Source organism: Gossypium raimondii, chromosome 11, assembly GCF_025698545.1.
Source record: "Gossypium raimondii isolate GPD5lz chromosome 11, ASM2569854v1, whole genome shotgun sequence".
Taxonomy (NCBI): Eukaryota; Viridiplantae; Streptophyta; class Magnoliopsida; order Malvales; family Malvaceae; genus Gossypium; species Gossypium raimondii.
In genome coordinates, this window is record NC_068575.1 from 47,228,451 (window position 1) to 47,249,306 (window position 20,856).

Sequence of the window (20,856 nt, forward strand, 5' to 3'; positions counted from 1 at the left end):
AGTATGAGTTAAATCATCACCAGTACATGGTTGAAGATTGTAGATTATCTTTTTGGGTAAAGCTCCTTAGACGTAGATGGAAACTGAATTGCGTAACCAATCTTTTTGTATTATTGTTCTTCAATTGTTAGTTGCCCCAATGATAATTACTCATATAACTGCTCAAATATCAACTTGCAAAAATCAAATGTTTCTTTCTAAACAATTTTAAAAAGATGTTTAAATATATGACTAAAAAAATTGCTAAGTTGAGGTGTGGTGGTTGCTTACCTCATCCTTTAATAATATGGTCGAGGTTTGATCCCCACTCATGGGAATGTAGTGTTAGGATCTAGTGTTCTAAGTGTAGTTTATTATTCCTTTCTACTTGTAATTTTTCAAGCAGATTGATTTAATAAAATTCCATTATTCACATTAGTATTGTTTGTATTTATCCTCAACAGTTTTTGCATGCAAAGCAAAATTTAAGCGAATATTGTCTCATTAATTACCTAATGTTTAACTAATACTAAGTTTTATTATTTGGTTTAATAATAATGTGAGAATGCAACTTATATTAGTAGGTAATGTAAAAGGTCTATAGTCTGATGAATCGAAATTGAACAAATCGGTTAAATGACTATTATTGTAACACCCCTTACCCGTATCTAGCACCGGAATAGGGTACGAGGCATTACCAGAACACATACACTTGTAAACGTATTTAACAGAGTTATAAAATTTCATCTAAATTAAAACTTTCAAAATTGTTAATATATAACTTTTCACAATATATCTTCAAAATATTATAATCATAATAATTAGGGCCTACGAGACCCGATACATACTCATGTAAATCAATGCTTCATTTCCATTTCATTTAATTCGCAATTTCTCATGCTCACAATTTAAATCATATCACTAGCAATTTCTATTTAATTCACGTACAATTCAATGTCACTAAGTTTAACACTAATTCGTATTTACCATTTAAATCAACGTTTAACGATTATACCATTCATTAACACATTTATGAAATTCTCAATTTTGCAATGAAAATATCACTTTAGTTTAAAAAGCAACATCATTCTGGTATAAATACACTACCACTTATCCATTTTTCTTTAATTCTTTTGAGCCAATTTGTCACTTACCATCCTTAATCAAATTAGGGAACGGTTATGGAAAATTGAGTACTTCACTTTCTCTTTGCCATAATATAACTATGGTCTTAAGTATGATCACTTCTCACTTGTCCCTAATCAGATAAGTGTAGCTAAGGCTACCACTTATCACTTTTTCACTTGATCAGATAAGTGTAGCTAAAGCTACCACTTATCACTTTGTCAGATAAGTGTAGCTAAGGCTACCACTTATCACTTTGTCACTTGATCAGATAAGTGTAGCTAAGGCTACCACTTATCACTTTGTCACTTGATCAGATAAGTGTAGCTAAAACTACCACTTATCACTTTCCACTTGTCACTTATCACTGATCAGAAGTACCCAAATCCGGCGTTCCGCTCAATTTGATCATTTATTCAGTTTTCGCACTTTTATTTTATTCTCATTTCAACAATAAATATATCTCAACATACATTATATAATTCATGAAATTAACATTTAATCATTAAATTTCAGCCATATGAACTTATTATTTCATCATCTTTCCACACTCGTTTTCTATGCACATCACACAAGATATAAACATATCATTCAACGTTAGTCGCAAGCTAGTGTATTTAAACATAACTCTTTTTGGGGCTAACCACATGATAAACCATTTCAATGCATAACTTATAAATTTAACATAGCATAATTTAGCCACTACTTGGCCAAAGCCTAAGCATATACACCAAATATCTCAGCCAAATACACATATAGCATAAGCATTATAAGCATGGATGAGCACAACACTTATTCATGTATGAGGCTTACCAACATGTGTTAATTCATAAACCATTCATGACATTATTTCATGCCAATCATATACCGAATATACTTATGAAACTTTATTTTCACACATGAGTTTAAACCATGACCAATAATGCACAAATATAAGCATCATTTCTATTTCATCGTTTATCAATTATAATCAAGCATATGACCAATTATACACAAATCATTCATATATTTTCCAATTTTCCTCCACCTCCTCTCCATTCCTCATCCTTAATGTGTATAACACATTTAAACAACATTATTCGTACTTTCACTATTTTCTTGTATGTAAAATTCAAGCTGTTCGTCTGAGTTAGAGTCACTAAATTATTTTTCCCTGGAGCTAAGAACTCCAAATTAAGATCCGTAAATTTTCCCCAAAACTAGATTCATATATCTTCTTACCATAAAAATTTCATAATTTTTTATTTAGCCAAATAGTACAGTTTATTCTTTAAAGTTTCCCCTATTTCGCTGTCTGATAGTTCTGACCTCTCTTCACTAAAAATTAATTATCTCATTGTACAGAATTCAAATGATGTTTTTGTTTATTTATTTTGAAAATATACTCATAAAGGATTCTAAGCATATAAACCATAACTCATAATTATTTTTGTACAATTTTTAACAATTTTCCAAAGTCAAAACAGGGGATTCCGAACTCATTCTAACTCGGTCTAACTAAACTTCAAATATCTCAAAATTTACAATTCAATTACTTACACCGTTTCTTCTATGAGAAACTAGACTTAACAAGCTTTAATTTCATATTTTATTCATCCTCTAATTCAATTCCCACAATTTTTGGTGATTTTCCTAAGTTAGACTACTGCTGCTGTCTAAAACTGCTTTAGTGCAAAATGTTGATTTCCATTTTGCCCCAAATTTCACAGTTTATACAATTCGGTCCTTTCTCAATTAACCCCTCAATTAATCTAATTTTCTCAATTAATACTTTACCTAGACATTATAAGTTGTTACACAACTATTGAAATTCAGAATTTCCACATATAACTCTATCTTCAAACTCTTTTACTATTAGGTCCCAAACATTCACTTTCTATTCAATTCTTTCAACAAAATCAGCATATGAACAATTTAAGGCTCTAATTCCATGCTAAATCATCATATACTTGCAGCACATATTCATACAAACTTTCAACTTCTTTTATAGAATCAAAAACTAATGAATTCTACAAGTGGACCTAGTTGTAAAAGTCACAAAAACATAAAATTTTCAAGAAATAATCAAGAATTGAACTTACTTGTAGTAAAAATAGGAAGAACCAGCTTAAGTAAACCCTTATATGGTGTTTTTTCTGATGAGAATGCAGAAAAATAAAGAGAAATCTAGATAATTCCACTTTGGTCCTAACTTTATTAAGTAAATTTTGCAATATTCTAATTTTGCCCTTAATTCTCCTGACTTTGTTGCTGATTTCATGCCTTTGCCGTCCAGCCCAAATAGACCTTGGGTCTATTTGACTTTTAAGCCCTCTTCCTTTTATCATTTAAGCTATTTAATCATTTCCCATAATTTTGCATTTGTTACAATTTAGTCCTTTTTGTTCAATTTATTATTGAAACTTTAAAATTTCTCAACGAAACTTTAATACTAACTTTTTAACACTCCACAAATATTTATAAAAATATTTATGACTCAGTTTAAAATCCCCGAGGTCTTGATACCTCATTTTCGATTCTAATTATTTTAATATTTATTTCTAGTACACTATTCACTATTTCAAAAATTTTCCTAACTTCACATTTAACTTATACTCACTAAATTAATAATATTTTCTACCCATTTTTTGAATTTAGTGATCTCGAATCACCGTTCTGACACCTCTGAAAATTCAAGCTAGTACATTTTTCCTCGTCGGATTTGTGGTCCCAAAATCACTGTTCCGACTAGACCCAAAATCGGGCTGTTACAATTATCTCGTCTATAAAGTTCAATTAGGGAGATACCTTATATTAGGTATTAGAGTGATTGAATCTCAAAAGATAGAGACATCAATGTGATTGTCTAGATTGATAATACATCAGATAAGACCCAAGTTGAATTAACCCTAGATGTAACACCCCTAACCTGTATCTATCGTCGAAACAGGGTTACGGAGTATTACCGAAGTTTACAGCTCAAATAAACAAACTTTTCAAACATTTCATATTATATAATATTCATGTCAGAAACCAATCGAAATCAAACATATTGTCCCTTATACAAGCCCTCGAGGCCCAAATACGCTTTAGAAATAAGTCGGGATTAAATCGGATACTCAAAGAATTTTTCAGAAAACATTGAAATTTTTCAAAGTTGTAGGGGTCACATGGCCGTGTAGCTCACACGGCCAAGAGACACACCTGTGTTTTAGGCCATGTGGACATACGAAATAGGAACATGCGGCTGTGTCCTAGCCCGTGTCCGTGCCCGTGTAACTCATTGACATGGATCATACGGCCAAGCCACATGCCCATGTGCTAGGTCGAGTGAGCATACTGACTTGTATTCTTAAGAAGATACAGGGGATACACGACTGTGTCACCTGGTCGTGTGTTACACACGGCTAAGACACACACTCGTGTGGACGAAAATAAGTTATTTTTCCAGGCCACATTTCTCACCCAATTTGGTACCAACCTAAACACAACAATTTGCATATGACCAAGTCATAAATAGACATCCAAAACCAGCCAAGATCAAGTTTAAAACATGTAATATCATCACATACAACTAATATGGTAAAGTCACATATATATACACTTCAAAATATACCGAACACAAGCCAAATAAGTGACTAGTCTCAACAAAATACTTATATGCCAACATTGGCCAAATTAACCTATACATGCCATTATAACCGGAATTAATTAACCGAAAGTACCAAAAGAGCCGATGGATAGTGTGATATATCTCTGATAAGCTTCCAACCTGAATGAGCTTCCGAATCACTATAAAACACGAAAAATAACACAGAGTAAACATTTAAGCTTTGTAAGTTCGTATAACAAAGAAATTAACTTACCATTTAATCACATTTAAGGTAAGCATCCAAAACATATCCAACTCAATTTGGCCAAAAGCCTAAACACATATCCTCAACAACCATGTTAGTCATGTAATTCATATAATATCAAGAAACATGTATGAATTCAACCACTATTCAAATTCCATATACATGTAACATCTATATCATGTATCCATATATCATATATAAATCAATTCTATGTAATTCATGTAAATACCTATACTAGTTCGTATTGAATTCTTATAGACTCGTAACAGAACTATGCTCGTTGAACCATTTAGAATATTATTGGATACACGGGTAGTACACACGAGGTGTATTGAACTGTAATCTGTCAATTCATGTACATATATGCTCATACGAGCTGTAAACGGTAAGCTCTTCTGAGCTGAATAATGGTAAGCTCATACGAGATGAGTATCGGTAAGCTCATATGAGCTGAAATCGATAACCCTAATGACATGTCATTTGTATCCTACAAATTCTTAATGTTCAAACGGGGCTTGGTAATTGTCGTACGTCGTCAGATATACGATCGGTATTCATATATGATAATAATGAAAATAATATACATCTAATTCAAACAAAGCATACAAATTACACAACTTAATTACATGAACTTACCTTGACGAGTGTACGTAGACACGGAGGCGACTAATCTTATATTTTGTCCTTACCACGACCTAACTCTGTACGAGGTCTGACAGGATCTATACGAATGAATTTAATCATTTTAATATAATTCTCATTCAAATTAATCCAACATGGAATTTTGACAAAATTACTAGTTTGCCCTATACTTTTAATTTCTTTGTAATTTAGTCCCTAGGCTCAAAAATTAAAATTCATGCAATTTAATCCTTACCCAAGCCTAGTTAATTTTTATGCATATTAATAGCAGTCCATATATTTCACAAAATTCACAAATTTTACCATAAATTTATTACCTTTTTCAATTTAGCCTCCAATTAATAATTTTACCAAAAATCTCTTTACAAAAATTATTTACAAAATTATTTATCTAACAACAACCATTCATCTTCTATCATCAAAATTCAAAATTCAAGCATGTTCATCAATTGCAAAACCCTAATACTTTAATAGTTTTGCAAATTAATCCCCAGGCTAGCTAGATTAAGCTACAATAATCCCGAAAACTTAGAAATCATCAAAAGCGGGACAAAAATTCATACCTAATTGAGAAAAATAAGCTTGTTGAAATTTCAAGCTTCCATGGCTAGGTTTTCTTTAAAATTTTTGGTGAAAAATGATGATAATGGATAATGATGGTTTGTTTTATTTTATTTATCATTTATTACCTATTTACTAATTTAACCTTAACAACTAATCAAAATTTTAATAATAACAACCCATACTTATCCACTAACAACCTTAATGGCTAATTACTAAATAAGGATCTCCACTTTAAAATTCTATAGCTATTTAATACCTTTAGCTATTAAAATACAACTTTTACACTTTACGCAATTTAGTCCTTTTTATCAAATTAAGCATGTAAATAGTAAAATTTCTTAACTAAACTTTTATATGGTATTTTTATCATACTGTAGACCATCAAAGAATAATAAAATAAATTTTCTAACTTTGAATTTGTGGTCCAAAAACCACTGTTTCGATTTCACTGAAAACGGGCTATTACAACTCTCCCCCTAAAGAAATTTTTGTCCTCGAAAATCTTACTAGAAAAGAGGTTCAAATATTGAATTCTCATAGCTTCCTCGGGTTCCCAAGTAGCTTCTTCTATTCCGTGTCACTGCCAGAGAAATTTTACTAAGGTTATGTTTTTATTTATCAACTCTTTCACCTCTCGTGCTAGAATTCTGATCGGTTATTCATTGTATGTCATATCAGGCTGAATTTTAACCTCCGTCGGAGAGATAACATGTGAAGGGCCAGATCGATAACGCCGTAACATAGACAAATGGAAGACATTGTGGATTCTTTCAAGTTTTGACAATAAAGCTAATCAGTATGCACAAGGTCTGATTCTCTCAGTAATCTCATACGGCCCGATAAATCACGGACTCAGCTTTCCTTTACGACCTAACCGAAGAACTTTCTTTCAGGGCAAAACTTTTAAAAATACCCTGTCACCAACTTGAAACTCTATTTCTTTATGTTTAAGATCCGCATAAGATTTCTGACGATCTGAAGTTGCTTTTAAGCTATCTCGGATCACTTTCACTTTTTCCTTAGTCTCGCAAATCAAATCAACCCCGTATATCTTTTTCTCATTGAGCTTAGTATAATATAATGGAGTTCGACATTTACAACCATACAACGCCTCACACGGTGTCATCTTTATGCTCGACTGAAAACTATTATTATACGCGAATTCGTCTAACGATAAGTATTTCTTCCAATTACCTTCAAACTCTAAAACATAATACCGAAGCATATATTTAAGAATCTGAATCACACGTTCAGACTGACCATCAATTTGAGGGTGAAATACGGTGCTAAAGTGCAATCGCGTACCCAGAGCTTCTTGTAACTTCTTTCAGAATTGCGATATAAACTGCGGATCTCTATCCAAAATAATAGAGACTAGCACTCCATGCAACCTGACAGTCTCTGAAACATATAACTCAGCTAATCTGTTAAGTGAGAAATTTGTACATACTAGAATAAAATCTGCAGACTTCGTCAAATAATCTATGATAATCCAAATGACATCTTTCTTTTTTTGGAAATAATAGTAACTCTGATACGAAATCTATAGTAATTCTACCACATTTCCACTCCGATATCATCACTGGTTGTAACAGTCCTAAAGGTACCTGATGTTCAGCTTTAACTTGCTGACATATCAAACATCTAGATACAAAGTAAAAAATTTCGCATTTAATTCCAGGCCTTCAGTACATCTATCTCAAATCACCATACATTTTATTGCTCCCTAGATGAACATGCAAGCTACCACTATGAGCTTCGTGCAAAATTTTCTATATAAGCTCTGGATTCTTCTGTACACAAACTCTACCTTTGAATAACAAACAATCATCGGGTCCTATTTGAAATTCTAAATCAAAAGTTGACTCACACTGTACCCGTTTAGCTAACATCTCATTATCACATTTCTAAACTTTGCAGATCTATTGTAAAAATGTTGGTTTAGCTTTTAACTCGACTAAAATCGAGCCATCATCAGATAGTGATAGTTGGGTATTCATCGCTCGCAGAACAAACAATGACCTCCTACTCAAAGCATTAGCAACTACGTTTGCTTTTCCCGGATGATAATTAATATCTAACTCATAATATTTCAATAGTTTGATCCATCTACATTGTCTCAGATTCAAATCTTTCTGCGACATTAGATACTTTAAACTCTTGTGATCGGTAAATATATGAAATTTTTCACCGAACAAATGGTGTCGCCAAATTTTCAATGCAAACACAATAACTACCAACTTTAAGTCATGTGTTGGATAGTTCTTTTCGTGTGGCTTTAACTGTCTGGAAGCATAAGCTATTACTTTACCTTCTTGCATCAAAACACAGCCTAAACCGTTCAATGACCCATCACTAAAAATCAAAAATTTCTTACCCGATTTAGGCTGAACCAGAACTGGTGCTTTGGTCAACAGTGCTTTCAACTAGTGCTTCAGATTTGTGGTCCCGAAACCATTGTTCCGATTTCACTAAAAATAGGTTGTTACACTAGATCCATTTAGATTACTTCACCTGTGATGTTCATAGTGTAACTTACCTCAATCTTGAGTAAGTGACTGACTATGTGCGTGTGACTCATATACTTTGATGTATTAAAAGTTTGAGTTCAAATAACACTAAAGTCGAAAGTCAATATGTTGAGTATACAATTTCTGCATGTTATGGCTTCATTTATAATAGTGAAATTCATAATTCAATTAAGGGTAAATGATATCCTTTCATTGGTATTACATGATAGATAAAAAAGGTAACGGGGCTTGGGTAATTTGTTTAGGATGAATAATTTAATTAGTATTTATTAGTAATTAACTTTTCATAAAGGAAGATATAATAGTTACCATAAGAAAAATATGATCATATTGGATGAATGGATTTAACCCAAAGAGACAAATGATATCCTATGAGGGTAACACGCTTATGATAAGGTCATTAGATAAGTATTTATAAAGTCGCTTTCAGTAAAGAAATATAATAAGGGGAGTTCAATCATGATGCTTTAGTGGAATAATTCTATGATTAAATAATGTTGTAATTATTAAACAAGAGTTGAAACTTAATTACAAATAATTTGAGTTTTAATTATATATGTCTAATCAATTTGTTCGCTAGCTCGACATAATTCAAAATGGATTGTATGTAGAACCGATATTAAGGAATGTATGAAAATGACGATGAAGAGATATATCACATGCATCACTATCCGATAAATGCATTTTCTTACTAAATGTAAAAGATGACTTAAATATTAAATTAATTTCTTTGAATTATTTTTAATTAATTGTAATTAAATAATTCAATTTCAAAGTGAAAATTAAATTAATTAGTCATCGCAATTTTAATAAACAAGACAATTAAATATATTCCTCATGGACGGTAAAGTTATCTTGATCTTAACGAATTATAATTGATTTAAGAAAATAATTTAATTTAATTTAATTTAATTTAATTTAATTATAATTAATTACTATTTCGAGAAATATAAAAAGTGGTTATTTGGATGGTTAAATTATATGAGTTGGTTAAAGGTCCATATAATCAATATAATTGTACCCAATACCAAATACAGGCCCAATAGGCTCATCTAGCATGTAAGGGGCGACAAACTCTAGTCCTAGTAAGGGTTGTCGTCACTTCTTAGTATTCTCAAGTAGGAAATTGTATTTTTCTATTAAAATAATACTATTCAATTACCAACTATTCAAGTAAAACTCTTATACCTTTTTCCTATAAATAGGAACTATGGTTTGAGCCAAAATTACAATAATTACAAAATAATGACAATTTTTTAGAGAATAAATTCTATTTTATTGAAAGCTCAAGTTTTTGGTTTCCTATAGAGATAAATTAAAATTTTCCATTAGAAATTAGTCAAAGATTTTATTCTATGCAATCGGTTCGTAAAATTAAAGCTCGCACTCTAAGCAAGTTCGGGTTTGAATATAACAAAGAAGAGCGTTTGGTAGAAAGTTAGAAAATAACCTAGATTGTTTGGCTCAAAGCACATGTACTAATTTGGTCTAGAGTTTATCACTATAAATATCACAAGACTCAATTTAAAAAAAAAATTTAAACTGCTACTGTGCGTATGCTACTGTTTTCTAAATTGATTTTTCCAATCATTTGTATTAAAGTTAGGTTGTATTATGTTTACAATTAAAATTGGATAACATATTTATTTATCTCTTTCATTGTTTGATTAAATAATATGAGAAGTGATGTTGTTTGGATTGTTATATATTTGAACGAATGTATGAATTTATTTTATAATTGTTATAAAGTAATTTTGCCAAAATTTGTGGTTCCTAGCATTAGATAGGTTATATTTAGGCTTTTCATATTTTTTTTGGTTTGTTACTAGATCGTGGATTATCATATCCACACAGGAATTATTTTTAATTTTATTTTTTGTAAAATTAGAAAAATTTATGTGAGCCGAAAATAGGCTAGGTAACTTTTGTAATTCTAAATTTTTCGGCAAAACTCAGAAAAGCGTGGCAGACCAATAACCCAACCCAAATAAAAAAAAAGAACAAAGAATGGCGAGCACTATGAGTAGTGGTCGACGTACGACGACATGGGCGAAACTGTTGGATTCGGTGCCCCAAGTGTAGTATTTTTGTCAATGTAAACTTGTAAATTTTTCGAACAGATTGGTTAATAAAACAAATTCATTGATATACTTTGTATAATTGTCCTCTTGTGGGTTTTGCACGCAAAGCAAAATGGAAGCAAATGTTGCTCATTAGTTGTTTAATGTTTAACTGATATTAAGCGGTATTACGTGGTCGAATCGTAATACGAAAAGACAACTTGTATTAGTAGATGAACCTAAACATGTTCTTAGTCTAATAGAAAATGAGCAAACTAATTGAAAGACTAATATGGCGCCTATCTAGTCCAATTATGGAGATATTTTGTCTTAGGCATTGGAGCGGATGACTCCCAAAAGATAGAGACATAGATGTGACTGACTGGATTGATAATACATCAAACTAGACCCAAGAAGAATAGATCCTGAATCCGTTTTTAGATTTATTCACTTGTGATGTTCATAGTATGGCATACCTAAATCTTGAGTGGATGATGGACTATGCATACGTGACTCCAAAGTAGGACTTTCATATCTCCAAAATATCAACATAAGCAATAGCCCAAAGATTTTGTTTCAATAAATTGCCAACACCAAATATGGCAAGTTTACTCCTCTGTCGTAGGGATGATACTACTTTGTCACAGGGATGATGGTAGTGACCATTATCGAGTGCCACTTAGAATGCTACTCCACAACTTGCATTAACAAATAATTTTAATTTTTTTTTATCTTTTTCCAATTGTTTGGTTAACTCATAATACTAACTTATACAAAAAATTTATAATAGTGTAGATTTATGCTACATGTAAGTTAAACACAATAGTTGTTACAATTGAAAATGTAGATCATTAATAGATTAAAAAAAAATCACCAACAAGTGGTTGGAAGAAGTGGCCATAAACTTTTTTTTCTCAAGCATTTGGACTAAGTTTGAATCTTAGAGTCATTACTTTTGAAAAACCTTTACCTAATACCATTGACCTAAATAGAATTAGTGTCAAATCGTAAAATAAAAAAAATTTACATGTGTATACAGAAAAAATAAAGAAATGAAAATTTTAATTTTGATCCACTTACTTGTTTATAGGATTAGTTCTAAATTCAACATTCAACTTTTAAATGATGCAATTGGGAATTACTTTTGGACTTGAGCGAATTATACCAAAATTTAAGCAAAATTTGCTATCAGAACTTGTTGATGGTTTAACTAGACAAGGTGGAGAGGAGGGTGAGGATGTGTAGTTCACCTTGTTTTAGTACAAGGCGAAGAGTCATTAGACAAGGAGATTAGAGGTGGTAAGAAAGAAAGAAGGGAAAGAAAGGGAGATAAAGTGTAGATTAGGTTCAGAGAGAGAGAGAGAGATCCCTCGTTGCTTGGTTAGTTTGAGCTTTATATACCTTTAGCCTTGTATCCCTAGGTGTCATATGCCAAGTTGCTATTAGATGGTCAAGTCAAGTGGCCATGTGGTTTGATGGTATAGGCTAAGATAGGGTGGCACTATCATTTGCCTTATGTTACCTTGGATGGGACGTCATGACAGGAGTCTGGTGTGGGGGTTAACAGGTGGAGCCCACTTAGTTGTTGGTGCAAGAGGTTTCCTCTGGAGGGTTTGTTCGAGGGGTTCTTTTGAAAGGTTTATCCATATCGTATGTAGGCTTACTGTTTAGCCCAAACAAGTAAGGTATAACATAATTGATATTCTAAACATTTGGCACCAAAATGCAATTCTTTTCTTCTATTAATTTGCATTATCTTCTTAAGAAGAAAATTAAAGAGGTAATATGAAAAAGTGAATGTTGTTAATATTAAATGCAAGAGTAAAGACTTATTTCAAGTAATTGTTAAAGTTTTTATTTGACACTTAAATAACATAAGTTCAAACGACATTTTTTCCTTGTTTCTAATATTGTAATAATAAAAAAAACCATAATTTTCATGCTCATTGCAATGTAGCCACCCACCTTTATCACCCATCTTTTCTAAAAAGTATCTATATGAATCAATTCAACTTATTATATAAAAATGTTTTTATTCTCAATAAAAATGAGTAAATATATATATTGGTATATGAATTTTAATTTAGTACCAAAGTTTTTCTTTGTCCCATTAGGTAACTAAACTTGACTTCAAGGTTCATCAATTCGATACTTGAAATTTTTTTTATTCAATTAAGTACTTGAACTTGGCATTTTGGGTGACATTGGTGCCCAAACTTGGCTTCATAGTTTAAATTGGTTCAAATAAGATATTTACCATAAATACTAATTTGGATAAAAAAGCCAAGTTCAAGTACCATTGTGAAACGCAAGCAAGTTCAAGTACCTAATTGGACCAAAAAAAACTTGAAGTGCCAAGTTAAACCTTTAAGCCACGTTCAAGTACCTTATTGGAGAAAAAACAATTAAGTACTAAATTAAAACTTGAAACCAAGTTCAGGTACCAAAATGTATATTTACCCATCAAAAATCAGTTTTATTTAAAGGTAGCAACAAAAATGCTACTACTCAGTGGGTTTAGAAACATGAGAGTGCAACAACGGAGGAGCAAAACTAGAAAATACCACAAGAGATGAAAGAAAAAAAAGCTCTCCGAATGGGACACCTCAAAACCATGCAACAAATCAGAGCCGGTGATCCCCTTTTTGGTAAAGTGAACTGCAATCACATTAGCCTCTCTTAGCACCTTGTTACTCTGGTGCAAAAGGTCGTCAATGATATTCAAGCTCTTCCATAGCTTCCATGGTTTGGCAGCAGTGATACGGACCCATGAAACGGCAGCGAAAGCGTCGGATTCAACAATGAGAGGAACTTATAGAAACCATGGAGAAGGAGAATCCACAAATCAATTTGTCATCCCGGAGAAACACCACCGACAACCAGCACACCCTGTCTTCCCTTTCTTAGAACCATCAACATTAAAATGCCAAGAATCACAAGGGACCGACCAAGAAGCATTCCCTCTAATCCAGAAGAAAAATCCCACCATAAAAATCAGGAATTTTGAGCTCATCAAAGCAAAATCCAGTGCAGTGAGCAAAGAATGCAAAGACACCCCTTCACCGACAGAACAAACCTTATTTCTAGTAGATTAATACCAATTCAATTCTCGCAAGCCGTACGGTCGAGACGATGGCGACACAAACAATAAACTATATTAGTCAAAGATGGCTTATGCATCCTGCCATTGCACCAAATTAAGATTCTTACTATATGTTATGAATTGGATTATCATTGACTTTGAAATTTCAACTCATTCTCAAACTTCAGTCCTATTCACACTGCAGAACATATTAAGAAAGTTTAATACAATGCATAAGTGTTTCCATATGTTTTCATATAGCTTCTCTCGGGCGTATAGAGTTCTCTTCAAATAAATAAAATATCCCCTATGAGGCATCGTTTTTGTTCTCTGCTAAGCTTATTCGCTTCCAAGAAAAAATCTCCTCAATTAGAACTTCCGGAGGATATATGCCGTTAATTTTCACTAGCCCAGATCAAAGCCGCGACCAACAACTTCCATCCAGACTCCATTATTGGTACAAGTTACTTCGGGAGTATTGTTTATAAAGGGACAATGGACGATGGAACCATTGTTGCTGTGAGACGCTGCGGAGGCAGTTCAGGAGGAGGAGTAAGTGAGTTACAACTAAATGAGGTAAAGTTGCTTTGCCAGCTGCGCCACCCGCATCTCGTCTCTCTTATCGGGTTCTGCCTTTCAGAAAAGGAGATGTTCGTTGTGTTAGAGTACATGAGCAGAGGGTCACTCGCTCATGTTCTCTACGGGAAGGATCATGTTCCACTGGCTTGGAAACATAGGCTACACATATGTATCGGTGCAGCACGTGGATTACATTACCTTCACACTGGAGCGAAGCGTGCTGTAATCCACCATAACATCAAGAGCTCAAACATATTTTTAGATGAAGAATGGTGTTCTAAACTTTCAGATTTTGGATTGTCCAAACTGCTTCCTCTTAGCACGTCAAAAGCCTTGACAAGAATCGACACAGATCATGCGGTGGGAACTAGTGGATATATGGCCCCAGAGCATCGCGTGCGTTTACTGAAAGAAAAATCCGATGTCTTCTCATTTGGGATTGTTTTGTACGAAGTTCTTTTTGGCAGACCACAATATGATAGCACACTGCCTGAGGAGAAATAATATCTGCTTGATTGGGCCATGGAATCCCTAAGCCAAGGAACCATTTATCATGCCATTGACCAATACCTCAAGGGAAGGATAGCTCCAGAATGTTTGAACAAGTATTTGGAAATCGCTTCTAGTTGTGTCCACCTTAAAGGAAATTTAAGACCAGCAATGGGCGAGGTGGAGGTCACACTAGAGCTTGCCTTGGAGCTGCAAGAGAGAGCAGATTCCGAAATGGAGAGCATCTATCCTTACGGTGAATGTATATATGAAGAAGCATTGTTTTCTGGCTTTGTTTGGAAATTTTTGGGTCTTGATAGCCATAATTTTTCTGAATTCACTTATGACTCATCAGATTCTGAGAGCAATAATTGCAACAATAATAGTTAAATGCTTTGTCATATAGCAGTATCTGTTCGGGGAAAAAAAATGAAAGTCTGTGTTACAAAAAAAATTTCAGGCTCTTTTTGGATTGCATGAATTAATGTGTGTGCTCTACAAAAGCAGCGATATGAGGTCAATCCCTGCAGCCATAGGTTAGACATGTTGGCGGAAACTATTGCAGATTAGACATGTTGCTCGTCAAGTGGTTAGTAGTGATGGTTCTTGGCCTATTCCAGGAACTAAATATTCAGTGGCAGAAGTTTGGAGTATGTTAAGACCGGAGAAGGGAGAAGGTTCCATGGCTTAGACTGGTGTGGTTCAAGTTTTATATTCCCAAACAGACATTCATTTGTTTATTGGTTGGCCATTGCCACTAGGGACAGATTAATCTCATGGGGGTATAACTCAAGAAGATGAGTGTGTGCTTTGTAGGAAAGAGAAGGAAACTAGGGACCACATCTTCTTTAGTTGCTGCATATCTTGGATTTATGTAAAATCCAAAGGACAGCTGTTGTTTGGGTTGAAGAGTCACTATGGGCTGCTACTTAAAAAAAAAAGAGTCCTTGATCACAAATATTTTACACATTGCTTTGAATGCTTTGATTTTTTATTTTTTTTATTTTAATTTTTGTATGGAAGGAGCAAAACTAGAGGGTTTTTGCACATGTGGAATCTACTGAGTCCCAGCATTCTTGAACTAATTCAAAATGTGGCGGTGTTATGGGTGCAGACTTGTTGTAGTTGAAAACAACAGTGATTTTAGAAAAGAAAGCTTTTGAAAGTTTTGCGGGAAAATGAGGTGAAAACGACTGTTTGATATTGTTATTAAGATTTATGAATTTGGGTATTAGGTATTTGTCTTTCTTGACTGAAATGGTCGACTAATTTTTTAATGAAGAAAACAAATACTTAAAAATCAAATTGATAAATTTTAATAGCTCTAATCTCTTGAATTTTCCATTCTAATTTTTTTTCTAAAATAAAATAAATATGAAAGTAGATATTATCATTTTTTCACTATGGTTCTTATTTTAAAATTCTCACTATAATTATCACTTAATTTGTATTATTTTTAAATAATTTAATATAATGATTTACTTATTAAAAAATATTTTATAATTTTTTATTTAATAAATAAAAATGTGTGGTGATGCAAATCCTTATGCTATTAATTCAATTGGCAAGCGCATGGCCCATCATGGATGGATAAAGAGTAGAGAGATGAGGACAATATTCATTGTTTAATCATCCCACCATATATTTATTGATTTATGAAATAAATTATTCATTAATGCTGAAGAAATCCAAAAAAGAAAGAAGTGTTAGCTCCAAATCGTAGACTTTTTGGAATCGCATTATGCACACAAATTTAATACATTATAAAATCCATAGTGGCACTCAAAGAAATTGCCAAAAAGTTGAAAAGTAATACTCAGTAGTCAATACTAAGTTTGAAATGCACGTGAGAGGAAATTTTAGGTGATTTTAAAATTGTGTTTTTCTTTTAATTTCATAATATAGTTTTATATATTATTTATTAGAATAGGTAAGTTTTGAAATTTTACTTTTCAAAATACTTTTTTTTTAGTTTTACTTACAGATCTCAAAATCTCGAGTTTAATATAAATGTGTTTGGAAATTTTGACTTCCTTGTCATATTTCATGTTTGAGCAATAGTTAAACAAGATGTATGGAGCAATCAAAGTTTTTGAGGTTCGTATATTTGATTTTTAATGGATTATGATTTAATATTATTGAGTCTTGTTTGTAGACTTGATTATGGGTTGAGATATCCATCTAGGTTCGAAGGTCCGCTCGAAAAGTGGGAGAGTTTGAGCAAAAATATAAGTTGTAAAATGGGCTTGGACAAGAAATAATACTCGTTTTCTAAATGGACTGTGCCTTGGGTAGGATTTTTTGCTCGGGCCCGGCTCGAATAAGTTGTTTCATTGTTGTTTTGCTACCATTTCGTTATTATATTGAGACTATTTTATTGTTATTATTTGAATATTGTATAATTGTTAATTTTACTACTATTTTAGAGACATTTGCTTGTTAAATTACAACTATCTTAGTTGCCGCACATTAGTGTGTGGTTGAGTGTCTTTGGCTTTTTGTATTTTGCTATTTTATTGGGTAATTTTGTGATACTCTTTTAGGTATTGTTTGGAGAGCTTTATTAAATGTAAAGCGAAGCATGCACCAATTTTCATTGTGGTAAAGGTAGTTTGGGCTTTAGCCAATAGGTGATTCAGTTGGATTGTTGAATAAAATCATTCTCCGAGAGTTACTTTGCATCATGTTTTACCTTGCTAAAAATATGTTTTGTCTCATTTCCTCTTCTAACAGAAGTTAGAACGAAATTATTTTGCATCCAACCAAGTTATCTATTCCAACATCTGTATGAACAATAGTTCAAACGAAGTGTAAACCAAAGTATTTTCTATTGGTATCAGAGCAAGCTTTAAGAGTTGTTTGAAGGTGATCGTTTGTTCAGTTTGCAATCATGGAATCCATAAAGGAAGGCAGTTGAATTACTTGATCCTTGTTGCTACTTGGTTTAACAAACTATACTTATTGGAAGGTTCTTATGAGAGATTTTATCATGTTCGTTAATGAAGTAGCTTGAGATGCTATTGAATATGGGTGGATTTGACCCATGGTAATTGTTGGTGATGACACCATATGCCTTGAAGAAAGAAGCAAATACACTTTTGCAGAAAGAAAGGCTTCTTATGAAAATTCATAAGCTCTGGATATTATTTTCAATGGGGTTGATTTGGACCAACTTAAAATCATTTTTGCATGAGAATATGCTAAGGAGACAGAGAAAATCTTGCAAAACCAACGTGAAGGAAATGATGTCAAAACTTCATAATTTAACAACTAAGTTTAAAAATTTTAAAAAGTTTGAAAATGAAACTAAATTTGAGTTTTATGTAAAATTATGTGAGATTTTTAATGAGGCTTTCTATCTTGGTGACTGTTTTTTCAAGGATAAATTGATATGCAAAGTGTTGAGGCTTTACCAGGTTCACCATTAAAATCACGACAATAGAGAAGACAAAAGATATCATCACTTAAACTAGACAAGTTAATAGGCCAACATCAAACTTTTGAGTTGAATATGGAGGAAATGAAATATGCATCAAAATTGTTCTATCTACTATTTGAACGTGAGGTGGGACAAGAAAAGCGATCAAAGTTCCAACACTACTTTTTGGGATAACATGTTTAGATTATATGAATCTATTATTGAATTTACTTTTAAATTTTTTAGTTACTAAATTTTGATATTTAAAAAATTATTTGAATTAAGTTTTTTCTCTAAGCATTTACATTCTAATTATGATATTAAAAATTAAGGTAAATTATGCTCAATGTTACTAGACTATTAGTAAGTTTACATTTTGGTCATTCAATTTCAAAAAATTACAAAATGGTCATTGAACTATTTGAAAGTTTTAATTTAAGTCACTGGATTTGTAACACCCCTAACCCGTATTCATTGCCGGAACAGGGTTATAGAGCATCATCGGAGTTTACATATCAATAAACAGATATTTCATATAATATAACATTCGTGTTAGAAACCAACCGAAATCAAACATATTGTCCCTTATACGAGTCCTCAGGGCACAAAATATGTGTTAGAAACAAGTCAGGACTAGATCGGGTACTTAGAGAATTTTTAGAAATATTTAAAATTTTCAACACTGCAGGGGTCACACGACCGTATGGCCAAGCCATGTGACTCACATGGTCAAGAGACACTGTAATGGCCTGAATTTTCAGTGGTGTCAGAATGGTGATTCGAGATCACTAAATCTAACAAATGAGTAGAAAATATTATTAATTTAGTGAGAATAAGTAAATGTGAAGTTGGGAAAATTTTTGAAATAGTGAATAGTGTACTAGGAATAAATATTAAAATAATTAAAATAAAAAATGAGGTATCGAGACCTCGAAGATTTTAAACCGAGCCATAAGTATTTTTAGAAATATTTTTAGAGTGTCATTGAGTTGGTATTAAGGTTTCGTTAGAAAATTTTAACGTTTGGATAGTAAATTAACTAAAAAGGACTAAATTGAAAATAGTGTAAAATTTGTTAAATTGTGATTAAATAGCTTAAGTGATTAAAAAGGAGGGATTTAAAAGGAAATTAGGCCCAAACTATATGGGCTGGACGGTTGGGCAAGAAAAATCTAGAAAAGTGATGTAATAAGGGTAAAATTGGAAATTTTGTAAAAGTTAACAAATAAAAATCTCAATTAAAAGAGTTTCTAGGCAATTCTTCATAATTATCAGCCAAAGAACGCCATTGAAGAGTCCCTCCAAACTGGTTTTTCATATATTTGAATCATGTAAGTTTAATTCTTGATTATTTCTTCTAATTTTTGTGGTTTTGATACTTTTACAATTAGGTCCAACTAATTGTTTCATTAGTTATTGATCTTATGGCTGATTTTGGAAAGTTACCATTGATGGGTACTGAATTTTTATGATGAATAAACATGGAATTAAAGCTTTGATTTTGTTATATGATGATTCTATTAAAGTAATTTTGATAGAAATTGATTTTAGGGACCTAATTGTGAAAAAGTTGGGAATTAGGGTTTGGTGTTGCGGTTTTGAATATGAAAGGATATTTAGTAGTCTAAAATAGTTGGAAAAGGTTTTGATTGAGAAAAAAAATTAGATCAATTGAGGGGTTAATTTTGTAGGGACCAAATTGTAAAAACTGTAAAGTTTGGGGTAAAAGTGTAATTTTGAGAATCTAAGGGCAGAAACTGTGAAATGAATTAGAATTGAATTATATGCTGATGAATGAATAAATTTGTATTTTAGATCGAGAACCCGAAGCAAGCCGAGGAAAAGAAAAAGTAGTTAATTAGTCCCTGAACTTTTACAAATTTTGCAAATCGGCCCAGGTAAGTTCCTATGGCTGAATTTTTATGATTAATTGTTAATGTGGAAATGATATATTGTATAAATTCGTATATTGTTACTGAATTATGATTATGGTAAAAATGAAAAGAAGATGAAATTGTTAGTTCAAATTAAGGGATATGCAGGATTGAGTACACATGTTTGGCAACCAATGACGAATTGACGGATAAGTCCATGGTGGATCCATGCAAAGTGTGAAAAGTAGGTATGGTGTTTCAGTGAAGAAAACCATACTGAGTTATGAAAAGTAGGTATGGTGTTTCAGTGAAGAAAACCATACTGAGTTGTGAAAAGTAGGTATGGTATTTCCGTGAAGAAAACCATACTAAGTTATAGCAATGTGAAATATTCAAGCAAATTGTGGCGCCGGGCAAACGATGTACTCAATTCCATAAGACGATCCTTAATTTGACAGGTATTTGTAAGTGTAATTGAAGCTAAATGTCGGAATAGAAGTTGACATCTGATATTGAGCTCGATTAGATATATTTATTATTTGAGATTGGGGTTGGCAGGAAATGCTAAATTTTTATTTGTTTGTTAAGTTGTTTGTGAAATTTTGGTAAGATTTTATTATGAGCCTGTGAACTTACTAAGCTTTCTGTAAGGTTACTGGTGTGTGTTTACTGTTTCT

At 32.3% G+C, this 20,856-nt stretch overlaps 1 protein-coding gene across 1 annotated transcript; it reads left to right on the forward strand.

The window, feature by feature from the left end:
- Nucleotides 1-13,265: 13,265 nt before the first annotated feature.
- Nucleotides 13,266-16,000, forward strand: LOC105803519 (probable receptor-like protein kinase At5g61350). The gene has a single exon (XM_052623196.1). The coding sequence runs from the start codon at nucleotides 14,315-14,317 to the stop codon at nucleotides 14,900-14,902; it is 588 nt and encodes a 195-aa protein (XP_052479156.1). The 5' UTR covers nucleotides 13,266-14,314; the 3' UTR covers nucleotides 14,903-16,000.
- Nucleotides 16,001-20,856: the final 4,856 nt, after the last annotated feature.

Coding starts and splice junctions, on each gene's coding strand:
- LOC105803519 (XM_052623196.1), top strand. CDS start 14,315: ATGGACGATGGAACCATTGTTGCTGTGAGACGCTGCGGAGGCAGTTCA.